This window comes from Marmota monax, unplaced genomic scaffold (genome assembly GCF_021218885.2).
Source record: "Marmota monax isolate L192 unplaced genomic scaffold, Marmota_monax_Labrador192_F-V1.1 WCK01_AAM20220418_F8-fsc00041, whole genome shotgun sequence".
In the NCBI taxonomy this organism is placed as follows: Eukaryota; Metazoa; Chordata; class Mammalia; order Rodentia; family Sciuridae; genus Marmota; species Marmota monax.
In genome coordinates this window covers 17,457,112-17,473,116 of record NW_026695238.1, presented here as the reverse complement: position 1 = coordinate 17,473,116, position 16,005 = coordinate 17,457,112, and the positions used below count along the sequence as shown (strand labels likewise).

General features: G+C 54.9%; 1 protein-coding gene across 1 annotated transcript; it reads left to right on the top strand.

Annotated features, from left to right (window-relative positions):
• The first annotated feature begins 11,508 nt into the window (after positions 1 to 11,508).
• Gbx2 (gastrulation brain homeobox 2) lies at positions 11,509 to 14,436 on the top strand. Its single transcript, XM_046439904.2, has 2 exons — positions 11,509 to 12,367; positions 13,339 to 14,436. Exons 1-2 carry the CDS (start codon positions 11,845 to 11,847, stop codon positions 13,860 to 13,862), a joined length of 1,047 nt encoding a protein of 348 aa, XP_046295860.1. The 5' UTR covers positions 11,509 to 11,844; the 3' UTR covers positions 13,863 to 14,436.
• The last annotated feature ends 1,569 nt before the right edge of the window (positions 14,437 to 16,005 follow it).

The window sequence follows — 16,005 nt, the reverse complement described above, 5'->3', positions numbered from 1 at the left end:
AACAGAACGCAGTAGGCTCCTAGTTAACACAATGAGATTTCTAGGAAGTGATGCATAAATTCTTCAAAAATGACACATTTCTCACGTTCTATTCCAATTAAATTACTGAGGCAGCTAACAGCGAGGAGCACAAAGTACGAGGATAAAATGAGGGTTTTCTTCTTGTAACTGTATCTGTGAAAGTATATTTTTATGAGAAGCAGTTAATATTAAGCTATTATTTTTCGACTGTGCTGGAAGGGATGTCGTGAGCCTTTCCTGTCGTGCTCTCCCCAGAAGAGCCTCCTCCTTTGTCTCTTGGGTTTGTTAATGGGAGCCCTGTACGGCTTCGCTGGGTACCTCCCCCACCCGGGACCTTGGAGGGAAACAGACCAGCCCGAAAAGGGGTACCCAGTGTCAGTCCTTAGGGCCAGCCCAATTGAGGCCTGCGGCGGCGGGACTCCGAGGCCCCCAAATGTCATCAGTGGCACTGGGCTGGGGCGGGAGACGCGGGGCTGGTACCCACTCGACCAGCCGACGCGCGCGTCTCAGGCCTCGGGTCCTGAGCGCCCCGGGCCGCCCGGGGGCTTCACAGCCCAGCAGCGAGATCGCGGCTGGGGGAGGGGTCTCCCGAGGCCGGCGGAGCCCGCGGCGCGGCCTGGGGAATGCTGGGGCCAGCCCAGCCTCCGCCAGCCGCGCTCACTGGGCGACTGGGGTTCAGGGCTGCTCCCCGCCAAGGCCCCGGCAGCGCTGGGCCTCCGGAGGATGGCGGGCGGGGGCGTCGCAAGACAAAAGGATGGGAAGCTGTAAATTCAAAAGGGTGTTTTCGCAAGCCTCGCGCTGGGGTTTGAAAGGCGCTCCGAGGACGGCTGCAGAGCGATCCCAATCAGAAATGCGATTTGAAGTCCTAATGAACTTGATTGCGTGAACATTTATAATCCCCCATGGCCCTAAATGAAATCAGATACAATCAGAAGATACAGGGAAGGGAGTGTTTACGGCGACGCCGGGCAGCCGCGGGACGGGGAGACGCGGCCCGGTATTGATGTCGAAATGATGGATAACGCGGGAATGGCAAATATACTATTTGTCTAATGGCTCGGCAATTAAATTCCCCTGTAAATGACCCATGCCTCATTTCATCCTAATCTATGGAATTTTGATTGAATTCGTCAGCTCTAATTGAAAAATACTGCACTTTAATGTCTGCATGGCAGTTTCGGGACGAGAGTGGTTTTAATGAGACAGTGCCCCCCTGACCCGGGAATATTTGAGACTTTTATTCGGAATTTAAAGCCAGAAGATTGCTCGACTGAGCCCTGTGATTTCTTCCCCTGTATCCACGTCCATCCATCTCCAGGCACGATTTAATAAACATACTTCAGGATAAATGCATCCCTGACCCACGCCTCAATGCGGCACCCCAGGGCGCACCCTCTCCGGGATAAGTGCCGGCCAGGGCGGGAGCGGCGCTTGGGGTTGCCCGGGCCCCTGTTGTCGGGGTCTGGGCAAGGTCGCGGACCCTGGCCTATGCCTGCCCGCGGCCAAACCTAGGCGCCCTACCTGGAAGAGGAGGCCCTGCTGTCTGCGACCCACGTACCCAGAAATGAGGCCAACCCCAATGCGCTTTATATGCAAATGGAGAGACTGAAGCCATCCCTGAGAAATTAGCTACTTGCTGAAGCATATTTACTAGATTGAAATGAGTTAAAAGGAAACATTTTAAGTCGTATAAACGAGATAATTGGCCCGCATTAAAACTGGGAATGTTTGCGCCTTTCAAGGGGGAAAAAAAAAAAAAAAGCCCGTGGAGGAACCCGCGGTAAAAGAGCGCGTGGAAACAAAACCTGGGGTGCTTAGAGATCCTAGAACCAGGAGTGTATGGAATGGGTCCCCAGAGGGGCCTTGGCTGGAGTCCCTCCAGCAGGACCTTGATGGGCCGCCCTCTGACCTGGACTGTGCTGGCCCCGCTTCCTCTCCCAGAGGAGCAGATCCCCACCGCGGCCGGGAGGGGGCGCCCTTGAGCCAGTGTCTTGAGGACGAACGCGGAGGAGGGGAGGGAAGTGGGTGGGGTCAGCCCTGGGTCATTTGCGGGCAACTGGGTCCCGCCCAGCAGCTTCGCCCACCCCACTCCCATCCTCCCGCGGTGTTCAAAACTCCGGAGGTGGGAAAGTGTGGCTCTGAGGACACCGAATGTGGAGGGATGCAGGAGGCCGAAGTGCACCGGGTGCCGCCCCCTACCCCCAAAAGGAATGAATGTATTTGTCTTAGCACATAAACGGAGTTTATGGTGGTTTTTTTTTTTTTTTTTAGGAAAATATCTAAAATGACGTAAAAGCCATCTCCCTGAGAAGGCCGTGCCTTGCGCCCTGGCAATGCAAGACTTGGTGAAGATAGCAGACAGAAAAGGGCGCTCCAAAGGCCAGGGATGGTCTCTGCGCCTCGGTCTCTGTTGGTGCTGTGGAGTGGCCGGCACCTGCCCAGGGGAGGTGTTTGGGGACCTCTGTCTTCCTGGGGGAGACGACATATATTACTAAATACCACACTACATCCTGCTCCGCTTGGTGGCCTGAGGCGTTTCTAAATGTTGGAGAGTCCTGTGCAGAGGCAGCCCACAGAGGACACTCTCACTCCAAGCGCGCGGCTTTGGTCCAGGCTGGCTCGCGCGCGCGCACTGCAACTCCAGGGAGGTACTGGCATTCGCACTGGGCCAGGCCCCTGGCCAGGGAGCACGGCACGACCTAGTTCAGTCTCCACGACAACCGTGATATATGCACTATACTAATGATTCCCCTTGTAGGGACGAAGTCAGGCGGCTGGTGAGAGAGAGCTGGGATTCCCACCCATTGCGTAGATGGAACAGCCGAGGCTGGGATGGGTTCAGCTGCGCACCGAGAATCTCCAGCCCCAGATGTCAAAGATTTCTTTTCTATCTGCCTCTAGGACCTGTTCAGGGCGAGTTAGACCCAGGAGAACCTTAAACGGATTTTAAAGGGAGTCAGATGGGTTTCCTACTAGCTGGTACAAAATCTGATAGTATTTCCTACACCTTGTGGAATTATGAAGGTTTGTGATGGCTTAGACGTTTAAATTTTTTTTAAAAATCTGGAAATCTTCCTTGACCAACCGTAGGCATGATCAAGATGGACGCCTCAGCACTCTGATCCCTGGAGAGGGCAGTTCGGCTGAATCTGGGGCTGTAACCACAGAACTCTAACAGGCTCTAGAGCAGATACCATTACTTACGTGATCCCTAGGGGGCGCTGTGCACACCCACGCTGCTTCTCAGGCTAAAGCTTAGAAATTGTGAAACCTTAAATAAAGCTGTTTCCTGCTATTCCCTCATTAATCCACCAAGATCTATGACACTTTTTATACATATATATTCTGTGTGTAAAATTTGGCTTGAGCAATAAATTATTCAGTTCACTCTATTCTAAAGGATAATTTTCCAAATAATTTCCAATATGCTGAATGAATTGAATTTGACAGTTTTTCAGTTAAAATAAAATTGAACTATAAGAAGTCACTCATTTTTTTTGTATGGGGCTTGAACCCAGAGGCACTTTACCACTGAGCTGTATCCCCAGCCTTTTTTTTTTTTAACGTTGCTGAGTCTGGCCTGGAACTTATGATCCTCCTGCCTCAGTCTTGGAGTTGCTGGGATTGCAGGCATACAAAACCATATCTAGCTAAGAAGTCTCTTGTCTCTTAATGTTTCTGAGGTTTTCTTATTTTGTTGTGTTTGTGGATCTGCAAGAGACTTGAGAATAGGGAAATCATAATAGCCAAGAAATAGAGCAGGAATAGTATAGTAACAGACTCCAAAACACTTATGTTCTCAAAAAGACAGGAGGGAGGCTGAGAGGAAGGGGGAAAGGAAGGAAGGGGGAAAGATCCTAAACTCAATGAATACACCAAATACGGCCACCTGAAAGCCAATCGCCCCATTGTCTGAGCCATCATGATCAAGTTCTGCTCCCTCCAGAACTTCATCTTGGTTATTGTCACATTCTTCGGGGAACAGAAGGTGTGTCTGGGTGGGTACAAGCTCCATTGTTTCTGGCTTTGGTTTATTTCTCAGAGAGACCAGTGTTTCTCAGATGCCCAGGAGAAAAAGGAGGACAGCCCAAGGCAGACAGCCAGGATGGGGCCCACCTACAAAGTCCTAGCCCCTGACCTGCTGCAGTTCTGCCACTCGGCTGGGGCCTGGTGAGACCAAACATGACACCCAAGGGAGCCCCAGAAGCAGCCTCCCCTCTGCTGGTGCTAGTGGCTATGTCCCCTACATATTGTAATTTCCAGAGTGTGGCCTACCTCAGCGTGGGGGTGTAAGGAGCTTTGGGGAAAGGACATGGTCCACTCCCCCTGCAGGACATCCACAGTCACCATGCAGAAAACATAATAGAGAGCAAAACTTAGATAACGTCCATCATCATATGTGCATCATATGGAGAGAAAAAAATACTACTCCCTTGACACATGTACACACACATGTGCACACATGCATGCACGCATGGGTAACACGCCCCCTAGCAAAATGTATTCTATTTCCCACAAAACCCTGAAGTATCCATTAAGAATGTGTGAGGGGCAAACTTCTGTAGTTTTCTGGATTCTTGGGGCTGTGACTCAGAGAACTCCCCTCCCCTCTCCTCACCCCCAGGTTTCCTACTTGATCTTCATCCACACCAGCCAGTAATCACCAGCTGAACTTACTCTGGGGTCTTGGAGTCTTGGGTCTGTTCTAGCTTCCAGTTCTTTATTCCTAAAGTTTGGGAAGTATAGACTGCACCCATAAGGAAGATATAATTGTTTGCAGCAAATTAACGCAGATTGAGTCCTCTGTATTTTTCCAAAGGACAAACAGAGGAAACTCAAAAGTCTTCTCTGCTTCAAAGACCAAAGAGGTCACCAATCTTAATGGTTTCTGCCAAACCATTAAGGTGAAGGGGCTGCATATTTAAGGAAGCTGAGATAGCAGGAACATTTAGATCTCGGATGAGGATCCTCTCGCCAGTATGCTCAACCCCAGCTTCTCAGGCCATGGCAGGGAATAAGGACAGAGAATGTGTCTGATGTAACTATGAAGACATTTTAGACTGTCCCAGCCTATGCCTCATTTCTCAAGCCTCACCACAGGGCACTGCCTCATCCCCTGTTGAGATGGTGACTATGCCCACCCTTGAAGCCCTGGCCAGGTGAGAGTCTGCAGGGGCCTGGGGTGCATCCTGGGGCTAACCTTCATTCACTGCTCTGGCACATTGGTTCTACTTCTCCGTGGCTTTCAAGCCCCCCCAACACTCCACCTGGCCTCTCCTCCACAGCCTGCCACCTCTGTGGTTCCAGAGTAAGCACTCTTCTTTCCCTGTCCCCTAACTTGGGCGCTCTGTTTAAGTGAGGTGTTCCTGTAAAGGGGCTGTCATCTATCACTCCCTGGCTTTCCTGGTGATTAGTAAGTGGACCTCCCTGTTAGCTCACACTCCTCTCTTGCTCTCTTCTTGGAAAAGTCCCTCACTCAGGGTGGTCACTCTGGAGAGCTGTCTCTGATAGTCTCAGCTGTCCCTGGGGCAACCTCCCTTGGATTAGGTTGGTCAGTTATAGACACACTTGTCCTGAGATTTCCACATGAGCCTATTTTGTGAGTCAACTTTGTGTGTGTCCTTGGGAATTCTTCTTGAGGGCATTTGTTAGGCATGACGGAGACCCTTCCTATTTTCCCTTCCCATTTGACCAACTTCTCTCCTTCCCATTCACACCTGATGCACGGCCCCTGTCTTTGACTTATTTTCTGGGTTGCATTTTGTCATGGGAGGAGGCCAACAACCAAGTGAATAGGGACCTCACTTTGCAGGCATTTCTCTAGGAAGGAGACAGAGTTCCTTTTAACAGCAATTACTGCTTCTTGTTAAAAAGTTAAAAAGTCCCAACTGGTGCCCCTGATGCGCAGGGCTACTGATCCAAACATCCTCTTGGCCGCTCCAAGGGTTAAAAGGATGCACTCCTGGAAAACTGCGTCCTCTTTAAAAGACAACGCCCCTGCAGGGGGTCGAGGCCCTCTGGGGCAGCAGCTGGGCTCTGGTTTGGGAGGGTGGGGGGGCTAGGGAGGGACGGTTCTGGGAGGTGTCAGCCGCCTGGAGAGATGCTCTCTGGACCCCGACGGGCCTCACCCTAGACACTGGCGAGAAGTGGAAGCTCCATGGGCTCGCAGCTGGGCTCTGGCCCTCCCTCCCTGGGTCCAGCCCGGGTCCATCACGACGTGCCCGCCGCCTCCTGGAATAAGGCAGGAAGGATGCGGTGCCGGAACAGCAGCGGACTGGAGTTCTCCAGGAGAGCTGCCGCGCTGTGGTCCCCAGGGCGCCTAGCCGGGGCCAGAGCACCCTCTCACCCCTCGGTGCCCTCTGCGCGCCTCCCAGGCCGCGGTTCACGCGGCCCCAGGATTAGCATCTCTGTGAAGTCCCGCACACAATGCCTGCCATGCGGGAGATGAGAGCCGGGAGCCGGGTGGCGGGGGCACGTTTGAAGTCCCCTAAGGTGGGGCCGCGGGAATTCCAGGGAGCAGATGGTAGGAGATAAACCAGGTGAGAAGCTCCCGGCGGCCCGCGCCTCCCTCCCCAGAGCCCGAATCTGGGGTTCCCAGACGACGTGGCCTCCCAGGTCCGGAGCCAGCTGGACGGAAGTGAACGCCAACCCTGCGACACCTCCGACCTTTAGCCAGCGCCCTAACTGCCCCTCTTCCCCCCCCCTCAGGCCTCACCCCAGGGAAGCGCAGCCTTAGGCCTCCGCCTGGCTCTCCCTTCTTTCCCGCTGGAGCCCGCGGGTGGGCGAACTGCGCCTGGACCCTGTCCCTTGGCCCTCGGGGTGCTCCTGGGGAGACGCGCCCCGAGCGAGCGTCAGCTCCGAGATTCCAGGACGAAGGCTTGGGTGATCTGCCGAGGCGGGTTTCACCAACTCCCAGCCCCAACTATTAGGACTGCTCCGAAGAATTGGAACCCCAAACTGTGCCCTCGAACGCCTCGGCCGTGGCTCTGGAAGCCCAGCCCAGCGTGGGGTGTGCCCCGGCTCCGGGAGCCCGCAGCTTGCGCCTGTGCGCGGTCGGGCGGCGGCTCCGAGGGGGCAACTCGCACAGCCGCGCGCGTCTCCGGACCAGCTCCCACCGGGGCTCACCCCGCGGGCCACCTGGGTGTGCCTCTGCCTGTCCCTCCGCGCTGGGGGAGCAGCGCAGGTGTGAAGGGTCCCATTTCTCGGTCTTCAGGCAGGCGGAGAACATTTTCCGACTCCCCGGAGAAAAACTCTGAAGAAAAAAAAAAAAGCGCCCTCCCCTTCACGTTTCTGGTTTGCAGTTGTTTTGTTTCTGCTACTTTGAGGGTGGGGACAAAAAGCAAAGTTTCTACATAAGAATGTCAAGGCACACACAGTCCCGCAAAGTGTTTCTTCTTCTGGGCGCTTTAGAAAAACCCCCTGTCCCGCTTTCTGCATGGTCAAGGAGCAGAATAAAGAAACCAAAGACTTTTATTTTATACACCACTTGATCTTTGCTTGGGAAACTCTATTAATTGAATGGGCTTGCCTTTTTTGCCAGTCCCCTTTATCATTATTTATGGGCTTTAAATTGTTTAAAGTTCCCTTGACGTTCAATTTACAAGTTTGGGGACTTTTTTTGTTCCGCCTTTTGTCCTGGAGAAAGACATCGTGTTGGAAGTGCTTTGAAAAGCCAAACATGAGAGGTTGGCAATGAAAGGGAAGCGGGCGAGATCCCTTTTAATTCCGTCCTGTTGGTGAATGGCTCTTTTACATAATTGCAGGAGCTATTTCAAAGCCAGCCAAGGGCTGACTTCACTTAGAACCACATGGAGTCTATTTTGGGCTTTCAGATTAAAAAAAAAAAAAAAAAGCTGAATAAAATAGTTTAAAAAGATGAGGCTTCAATGCTTTCTGCTACTTGCAAATTGGTGTGTCTGATGGGGAATTTTACACAAGCACCCCTTTGTAAGTGCGTCTTGGGCTTGGAGGCACTATTCTGGGTTAGCTGGGTGTGAATCCCAATTGCCCTTCCATAAATAAAACCCATCCCAAGTTATTTCCCAACTATTGCCAGGAGCAAGAGCTGGGGCAATGACCGAATGATCAGGCCACTCAAAATCCCTATAAATAAAAACAACCCGGTTGCCCGAGAAACTAGCCTATGTCCTGGGTCTGTGCGGCTGGCGAGGAGAGCAGCCGGCCAGGCCCGCAGGTTTCCACGCGTCCGCAGAGACCCGGGTGCTCAAACTGCCGCTGGAAGCGCTGCTCCTCCTCCTGCCTGGGCTGGACAGGCCAACGCAAGTTTGCTGCATGAATATTCATTTACTTGTGCGTTTTATATTTTACACTCAGCCTTCATACACCTGCATGCAAACGCTGACTGGGGCAGCCGCGAACCAGGAAGCCAACCTAATCACCATCATTTCTACTGAACGTCTAAGCCGCGTTTTCAGTGGTTTAATAAGATCCTGATATTAGCTTGACACCAGCGGAGTAAAGTGCCCTGGGTCTGGGCTATCTTCATCAGCGATGGAGATTTCAGGGAGAAAAAGTTCCCAGAACTTAACTGGAGTCGAGAACCCTGCTCTCTCTCCGGGCGCGTCCAGCCTTTTTCTTAATTGAAGGGGGCGGGGCTCTCCCAGCAAACTTGCGAAGATCTCTGCTGTGTGGTTTTCCCGCGCAGCCTGGACCGAGCTCTGTCGCGCAGGACTCTGCAGTTTGAGGTAGTTACAAGCTAAGTAGGTAGGAATCCGAAGGAGGGACAAGCCGTGTACCTGTCGCTCCCAGCCCATAAATCTCTCCCAGGAACAGAGGTCTCTAAAGGCTTTTGTTACCCACAGTCCCCACACTCTGAATGTTTTGCAGGTACCTGAGGTGCCTCGAATGAATCCAGTTAATCACGCCGAGACACAAGGATTCTTTTATGACAGGGACAATCGTTTTCTAAGCAGTTAAGCATTAGATGAGAAAATATTACTGCCTTGCACTCGAGAATAGCATACTAGTAAATAAAATTCATATTGATGAGACTTATCTGAACTCACTAATAAAAGATTAGTATTATAACCCCTGCAGTCAATACTTTTCATGGCAATTTATAGATGCAAATAATATGCCATCAAATTACTTCAAGCATAGCTATAATTTAACGGACCTAAATCTTCTTGCTGAACTTTAAATGTGGAATCATCACCAAAATAATCAGAGGAATACCTGTCCCTCTGGGAGTAATCAGGTAATGGAAGCCCCTGGAACAATATCTTAGCCCCAAATAGCAAAGTGGCTGGCAAACCTGCCTAGGTCAGATGCCTAACAGCTTACACAGATACAGCAGTGGCCGGAGGAGTAGGAGAAGGGACCCCGCTGTAGCAAGTAAATCAAGGAAACGTTTATTCTTAGTATTCGAAAACAAGGTAATGGCACTCGAGACTGTGACTGTAACTATCTCATAATGAGAGGGAGTATTCATTATTCTCATGAAGAAATCAGCCTTTTGCCCTGGGCTGCGATCTTTTTTCTTTTTCTTCTTTTGTGGAAAAGGAGAGTGAGGGAGAGAGCTCAGAGACCCCACGACACCTCCTTCCCCGTGGACCCCGATGGGAATTAATTTCCCCTCACGCTGCCTAGGCCACCACGGGTCTGGCCGTGAAGTGAGGGGAGGCAACACAGGCAGCGTCCTAATGAATTCCTTTCAAGCCGCCTGCTGCCGGAGCCATCTATTACTGCGGCCTGGAGTGGAGAAACGCGCTCGAGACGTCTTTGTCCGGGTGACGGTGAGGAGGGGAGAGGAGGATAGGAGGAGGGCGGCTGGCAGCCCCGCCAGCGAGTTTTCTCAGCACCCCAGGGCGCCGAGGACGCACCCTCCGGTCTTACCTCCTGGGCCTGACGGGTGGGCAGAGGCTCTCTGGCCAGACTCCTGGCTGAGGAAATGGTCTGGGATTAAGACGTCCCGGGGGTGGGGGGGGGGGGCTTGGGGTTACAGCGAGAGAAAGAGCAAGAACGAGAAAGAAGAGCTTCAAAGAATCCGGTCGATAAATTCATAAAGATCGATTTATCTTTATCTCCCAATTAAATGTGCTTGTAAGTGATACATAACACACGTCCAACACGGGCCAACTCCCCACCACTAGCTCCTCGGCGTGAGCTGGTTTTTAATGACCGATGTAACAATGCCCTCCTCTCCTCCCTGGCCGGGTGCTGTCGGCAATTCGGGTAGGATGTCTAGACCCAGGAAGTTGAAACCGAGGCCCTGGAGATGCGTGGAAGCCCTGCGCGCGCGGTACTGCGTTTTGCACGGTCTGCCCCTGCCACGAAATGATTCCTTTCTAAAAGGGAATACGAGAGCTGAAAAGTTTGTTTTAACATAAAGGAGGAGATAAGAACATCCCATGTCCTCCCTACCCCCTCAATACCCAAATTCCAGTGTCTTTACCATTGTCGAAACGGGGGAAATATCTTGAGGGAATCAGCTTCATCCTGCAGTCGAAGGGGAATCGCGTGCCCTCGAGTCCTCTCGCTGGAAACCGGGCGGCGGCGCCAGGGTGAGCGCTCCCTCCGTTCCCAACGTGCTTAATTAGCGCCTATTTACAAAACGCAGCTTTTATTTGAGCAAACATCATAAAGCTTTCATCAGGATAATCTCACGTTATACAATCCGGGGGCATAGCAACTCCCCCTTCCTCCCTCCCCGAGGATGGAGCAGATAAAGGACTCGCTTTATTATCATAATTATCGTGGTTGTTATTTTGGTGCGCGCTGGCAAAGTGGGTAAATAGGTGCGATGATTAAGAATGTCATGAAAAATGAGAAGGGATCTTTCACGGGAGGACCCAGCTCCGAATAGGGGATCAGCAGCCTCCCCTCCCCGCAGGAGTGTAGGGACGCAGCTAGCAACTCGGCAGGATCCCAGCAGCAAGCAGGGCTGACAGTTCCTGGCCCGCGCGCCCTGGGGGTGGATCTGCAGGGGTAAGACCCTCCCCCTAAATCCAAGAACCTTGTCCGAACCCCAGGTTCAGCCGGAGCACCAGAGACAAGGTGAGCCTCAGGCTTGTTCCATTGCAAATGTAAGAGGAAATAAAACGCTCCCGGCCCATCCATGGCGGATGAGAGCAAGGAACGCGCCTTTTGAAGCGGCCTTAACACGGCTGCAGGGCCCTAGGGTGTGAGTCTGGGTACCAACGGCCCCTCTCAAGTTTGCTCTGCGCGTTCCGGGCGCTAGGGATCCTGCTCTCTGGCTCAAGCGCTCCGACGGTGGCGCCCGCAGCTAGCTCTCCGCCAGCCAGGAAGGAGGGGCGGAGTCTGATTCGCCCCGCCCAAGGCCTGCTCAGCCAATGGGGGACGGCGCCTGGCCCCACGTGAGGCGGGATCTGCTGGGCAGCAGGCAAAATGTGAATGAGAAAGAGGAGCGCGATTTAAAGGTGCTGGCGGCGCCCGCCAGAGACAAGTGCGCCGGCTTCCCGCGCTCTCCAGCGGCCCGCGGGAGGCGACGAACTGCGGGAAGGACAAACGGACGCACCGACGGCTGCTAGTTGGGCAAAGAGCCGCAGACGTGAAGCTCTCGGACTCCAACCGACTCGCAGCGGGCAGCGGCTCCAAAGAGCCCGCAGGGCCGGAGCGCCCCCTCCAAACCCCGGCGCACAGCCTCACCCCACGCACCTCCCGCGCCCGCTCCCGCCGGTCATGCAGTGGACCCAGGACTGAGTGGCCGCGGAGTCTGCTCTCCGGGTCCCGCTTGGCGCCTTCCCGGCGCTCCGGGTAGTGCTCGCGTCTTTTGGTGGGCTTCCCGGCAGCGGCGCGGCGCGGGGACTTTTCGTCTCTCCCTGGCCTCTCCCCAGCGCGTCTATGAGCGCAGCGTTCCCGCCGTCGCTGATGATGATGCAGCGCCCGCTGGGGAGTAGCACCGCCTTCAGCATAGACTCGCTGATCGGCAGCCCGCCGCAGCCCAGCCCCGGCCATTTCGTCTACACCGGCTACCCCATGTTCATGCCCTACCGGCCGGTGGTGCTGCCGCCGCCGCCGCCACCGCCGCCCGCGCTGCCCCAGGCCGCGCTGCAGCCCGCGTTGCCGCCCGCTCACCCTCACCACCAGATCCCCAGCCTGCCCACTGGCTTCTGCTCCAGCCTGGCGCAGGGCATGGCGCTCACCTCTACGCTCATGGCCACGCTGCCAGGTGGCTTCTCCGCGTCGCCCCAGCATCAGGAGGCGGCGGCCGCCCGCAAGTTCGCGCCTCAGCCTCTGCCGGGCGGCGGCAACTTCGACAAGGCGGAGGCGCTGCAAGCCGACACCGAGGACGGCAAAGGCTTCCTCTCCAAGGAGGGCTCGCTGCTCGCCTTCTCCGCTGCCGAGGCGGTGCAGGCATCTCTCGGTGAGTGTGAGGCGCGCGCAGCCGGAACGTGGGGACGCGAGGACAGGGGCGGGCCAGCTCCAGCCCCCCGGGGAACCTGGGGGCTACACCGTGCCCCCGTCCGACCCCGGCTGCCGCGTAAGGCCACGCAAAAACTCAACAAGCAGCATCTCTGGAGAAGGGGCATTTAGCGCTCTCCCCCACCCCCAGCCAGCTGCTGCTTGGGGCTGCATATTGGTCTGCGAATTTAGCCCAGTCTCCAACTCCACGAGGACCTGGGGTCCCGGGTAGATTGAAGCCTTAAGGAGATGCCGGTGGGCAGTGCGTCTCATCTGTGCATTTGCCCAGGGGCGCTCAGACTTATTAAACCCTTTCACTGGGCTGCTGCTTGCCTCGGAGACCCGAATTCTTGGGAGTCGTGTGTGTGTGTGTGTGTGTGTGTGTGTGTGTGTGTGTTGAGCTGTCTGGTGGGAACTTCTCCTAAGGCTATGAAACATCCCTCTGACAGACATTACCATTGGTCTCAAAAAAGACAAGGTCTGGCTTTGCTCGAGCCTCCACCCTAGCTCCAGCTGCGATGAAATTGAGATTCACTAGATTTTCACTGTGCTGGGGGTGGAGGCAGGATGGATGTGAACCACCCCCCCCCAAGTCCTCATCCATCCCTGATCCCCCCCCCCCCGACAAAGGGGACCCTCTCTTGGGCCTCATGCGCCCTGCTACTCTCCTTAAGCTGACCGAGGCTGGCAGTGTGTGCAGGAGACTGGCGGCCCCTTGAGTGATGGTTCTGGGCAAAGGGCCGTCGCCTATGCTGTCTCCTCCTCTCCTTTGAGCTTTCTCACGCTCCCCCCTCCTTCTCTACTCCTCAAAGGCCAGGAAATCACAATGTGTTAATGTCATAGAAAGACAATCCGCAAAGGGGTGGGGGATGCCCAAGTGAAAAAAGGCCAGTGTGCGAAATGTAATAAAACGCCGTTTGGTTTTGCTTTCAGTCGGGGCTGTCCGAGGGCAAGGGAAAGACGAGTCAAAGGTGGAAGATGACCCGAAGGGCAAGGAAGAGAGCTTCTCGCTGGAGAGCGATGTGGACTACAGCTCGGATGACAATCTGACTGGCCAGGCCGCTCACAAGGAGGAAGACCCAGGCCACGCACTGGAGGAGACCCCGCCAAGCGGCAGTGCGGCAGGCAGCACCACGTCCACGGGCAAGAACCGGCGGCGGCGGACTGCCTTCACCAGCGAGCAGCTGCTGGAGCTGGAGAAGGAGTTTCACTGCAAAAAGTACCTCTCCCTGACGGAGCGTTCGCAGATCGCCCACGCCCTCAAACTCAGCGAGGTGCAGGTGAAAATCTGGTTCCAGAACCGCAGAGCCAAGTGGAAACGGGTGAAGGCGGGCAATGCTAACTCCAAGACGGGGGAGCCCTCCAGGAACCCCAAGATTGTCGTCCCCATCCCTGTCCATGTCAGCAGATTCGCTATTAGAAGTCAGCATCAGCAGCTGGAGCAGGCCCGACCCTGAGGGCCCAGCCACCGCTGGCAGCCTTGGAGAAGACCCAGCACCCGAGGGAACCCATGGTGGACTCCACTGTGTGTGTGAAGCGAAACTCAAAATCTTCCCAGACGTGGACATCCCAAGCAAATCGAGAATATATCCATTAAACAGGCTTAAAAGACTGCTTTTGAAGGGGCTACAGCCACCTGAAGATACACTAAATATTTATTATACTATCCTACTTTGTACATAGATATCTATATAGACTGGATCTCAGCTGCAGTATTTTGAAAGTTATAGGACCAAATTACCTAGTAATATTCTCCACTCACATTCCAGAAGAAACCAAACCCTCTGCTGTAACCTGCCGTGCTTAGCAGCCATCTTTCCATACTTTTCCAAAGGTAAACATGAAACACAAGAACAAACACTGGGGCTTAAACTTATTTTTGTTTCTATTCTGGCTTTTTGAGTTGACCGCAAAGCAGAGAGTGTTGGGCAGCCTGGAATTTGCTTTGCTTTCCTTTGCTTTGCTTTGCCTGGCTTTCTTTCTTGGGGTTGCTTATCCTATCTGAGCCATGTCTGAAGCGCGTTGTGTTTAATTTATTTCAATGTAGTTTATTTTCTTATAAGTTATGACATTTAAACAATCTCAGTCTTGTGAATAATAAAAAGGAACAAGGAAAAAATCAATCCTTGGGCCTCATAAATGTGTCCAGAATTTGTTCCAAGGGCTCTCTGCAAGGGTGTGGCCGAGCAACTGGTCTGGGGCCCTTACTGGATAAACTCCCAGGTCCAGCTGTCCTAAGGCCTGTGGGCATGATTCATGCAGCACCGTACCAGGTCTTGAAATGGAGGGCAAGAGCTCCAATAGGATTATGAATTTCAGAAAACCCAATTCCACCTTAGATATTTAGCATGTCCTCTTCTGCCCAGCCTAATCAATACCTAGGGAGCCAGAGGCGAGGGTGCCTAGAAGAGGGAACGCGAGTGTGGGTGATGGTGGATTTGCACAAACTGCGGGTGCTCTAAATCGACTACAGCCAGGGAAGAAACACGTTTCCTTAAACATCCTGGTCCCGAAAAGCAGCGGTGCTTGCTCGCCAGCAGCGCCGAAGGTCCATAAATCAGTCTTCAGGCGTTATCTTCCGACAGGAGCAGGAACCCAGCAAGCCAAGCCGCTTCCCGGCAGCGCTCGGCTCGGAGGCGGAGGCGGGCGGTGAGCTCGGGCGGGCCGGGAACCTCCCCCTCCGGGCGGGGTCGGAGGGGCGGGCCCGGACCACCGCCCCACCCCGCGGCGCGGGGCAGTCAGTACTACAGAAGGGGAGAGGAGAGGAGCGCGGAGAGTTGGGGACCGTCCGCCAGGGCCTGAGGGCCGGGCGCCTACCCGCCTGGGTGGGGCGGCCAGCAGGGCGCGGGCGCGGCGTGCCCGGCCCCCGAGCCCACTGCTCCCCGCCCCGAGCCCCGCCAGCGCCCCGGCCCCCTTTCACACCCGAGACTCTTCGCGGAACCAGCGCCACCAGGCCCTCGAGAGGCTGGGATGGACAGGCCCCGGGTGTCCCGGAAACGTGGAGAGCGCGCGTGAGTGTGGTCGTGATGCCAGAGCTCTTCCCGCCACCAAACCACCGGCCCACAGCAAGAGAAGCCGGTGGCTTCGCCAGCTCAGCCTCCCAAATGAAGGGAAGGGAGCCCGGGGAGCTGGCTGCAGAGCCGCGGCGCCGCACTTGCTCCTTCTCGGCCCAAGACACAGCGACAAGGGTCAATACGAATAGTGACTTAATTTATATGGCTCACAACCCGTCACCGGTCGGGGGACCGAGGCCGCCGCCCGAACTTCAGGCGCCGAGTGAAAGCCTGGAGCGACGGAGTCACGGTTTCCCGCCGCGTTCCGAACACTTCCGGTGGCGGAAAATGGCCCGGGCTTGGTTTTGAGCACAGTAAATCCGAGCGGCCGGTCCTCCGAGGGCCTCAGCCGGCCGAGGTGTGGAGAACTGCGGCAGCTCCCGCCTAAGGGAAGAGGGACAGCGCCGGCGGGCGCGCCGGGCCCCAGCGCCTGGTCCACAAGGCCCAGCTGCTCCTGGGCGCTATTGTTCAGGGCAGGTCTCCACTGGCCGCCCGCTGGTACTGCGATATTTGAGACTCGCAGAGACGCTGTCCTCTCTTCCCCCTA

Coding starts and splice junctions, on each gene's coding strand:
- Gbx2 (XM_046439904.2), top strand. CDS start 11,845: ATGAGCGCAGCGTTCCCGCCGTCGCTGATGATGATGCAGCGCCCGCTG. Junction 12,368..13,338: donor GGCGGTGCAGGCATCTCTCG/GTGAGTGTGAGG, acceptor TTTTGCTTTCAG/TCGGGGCTGTCCGAGGGCAA.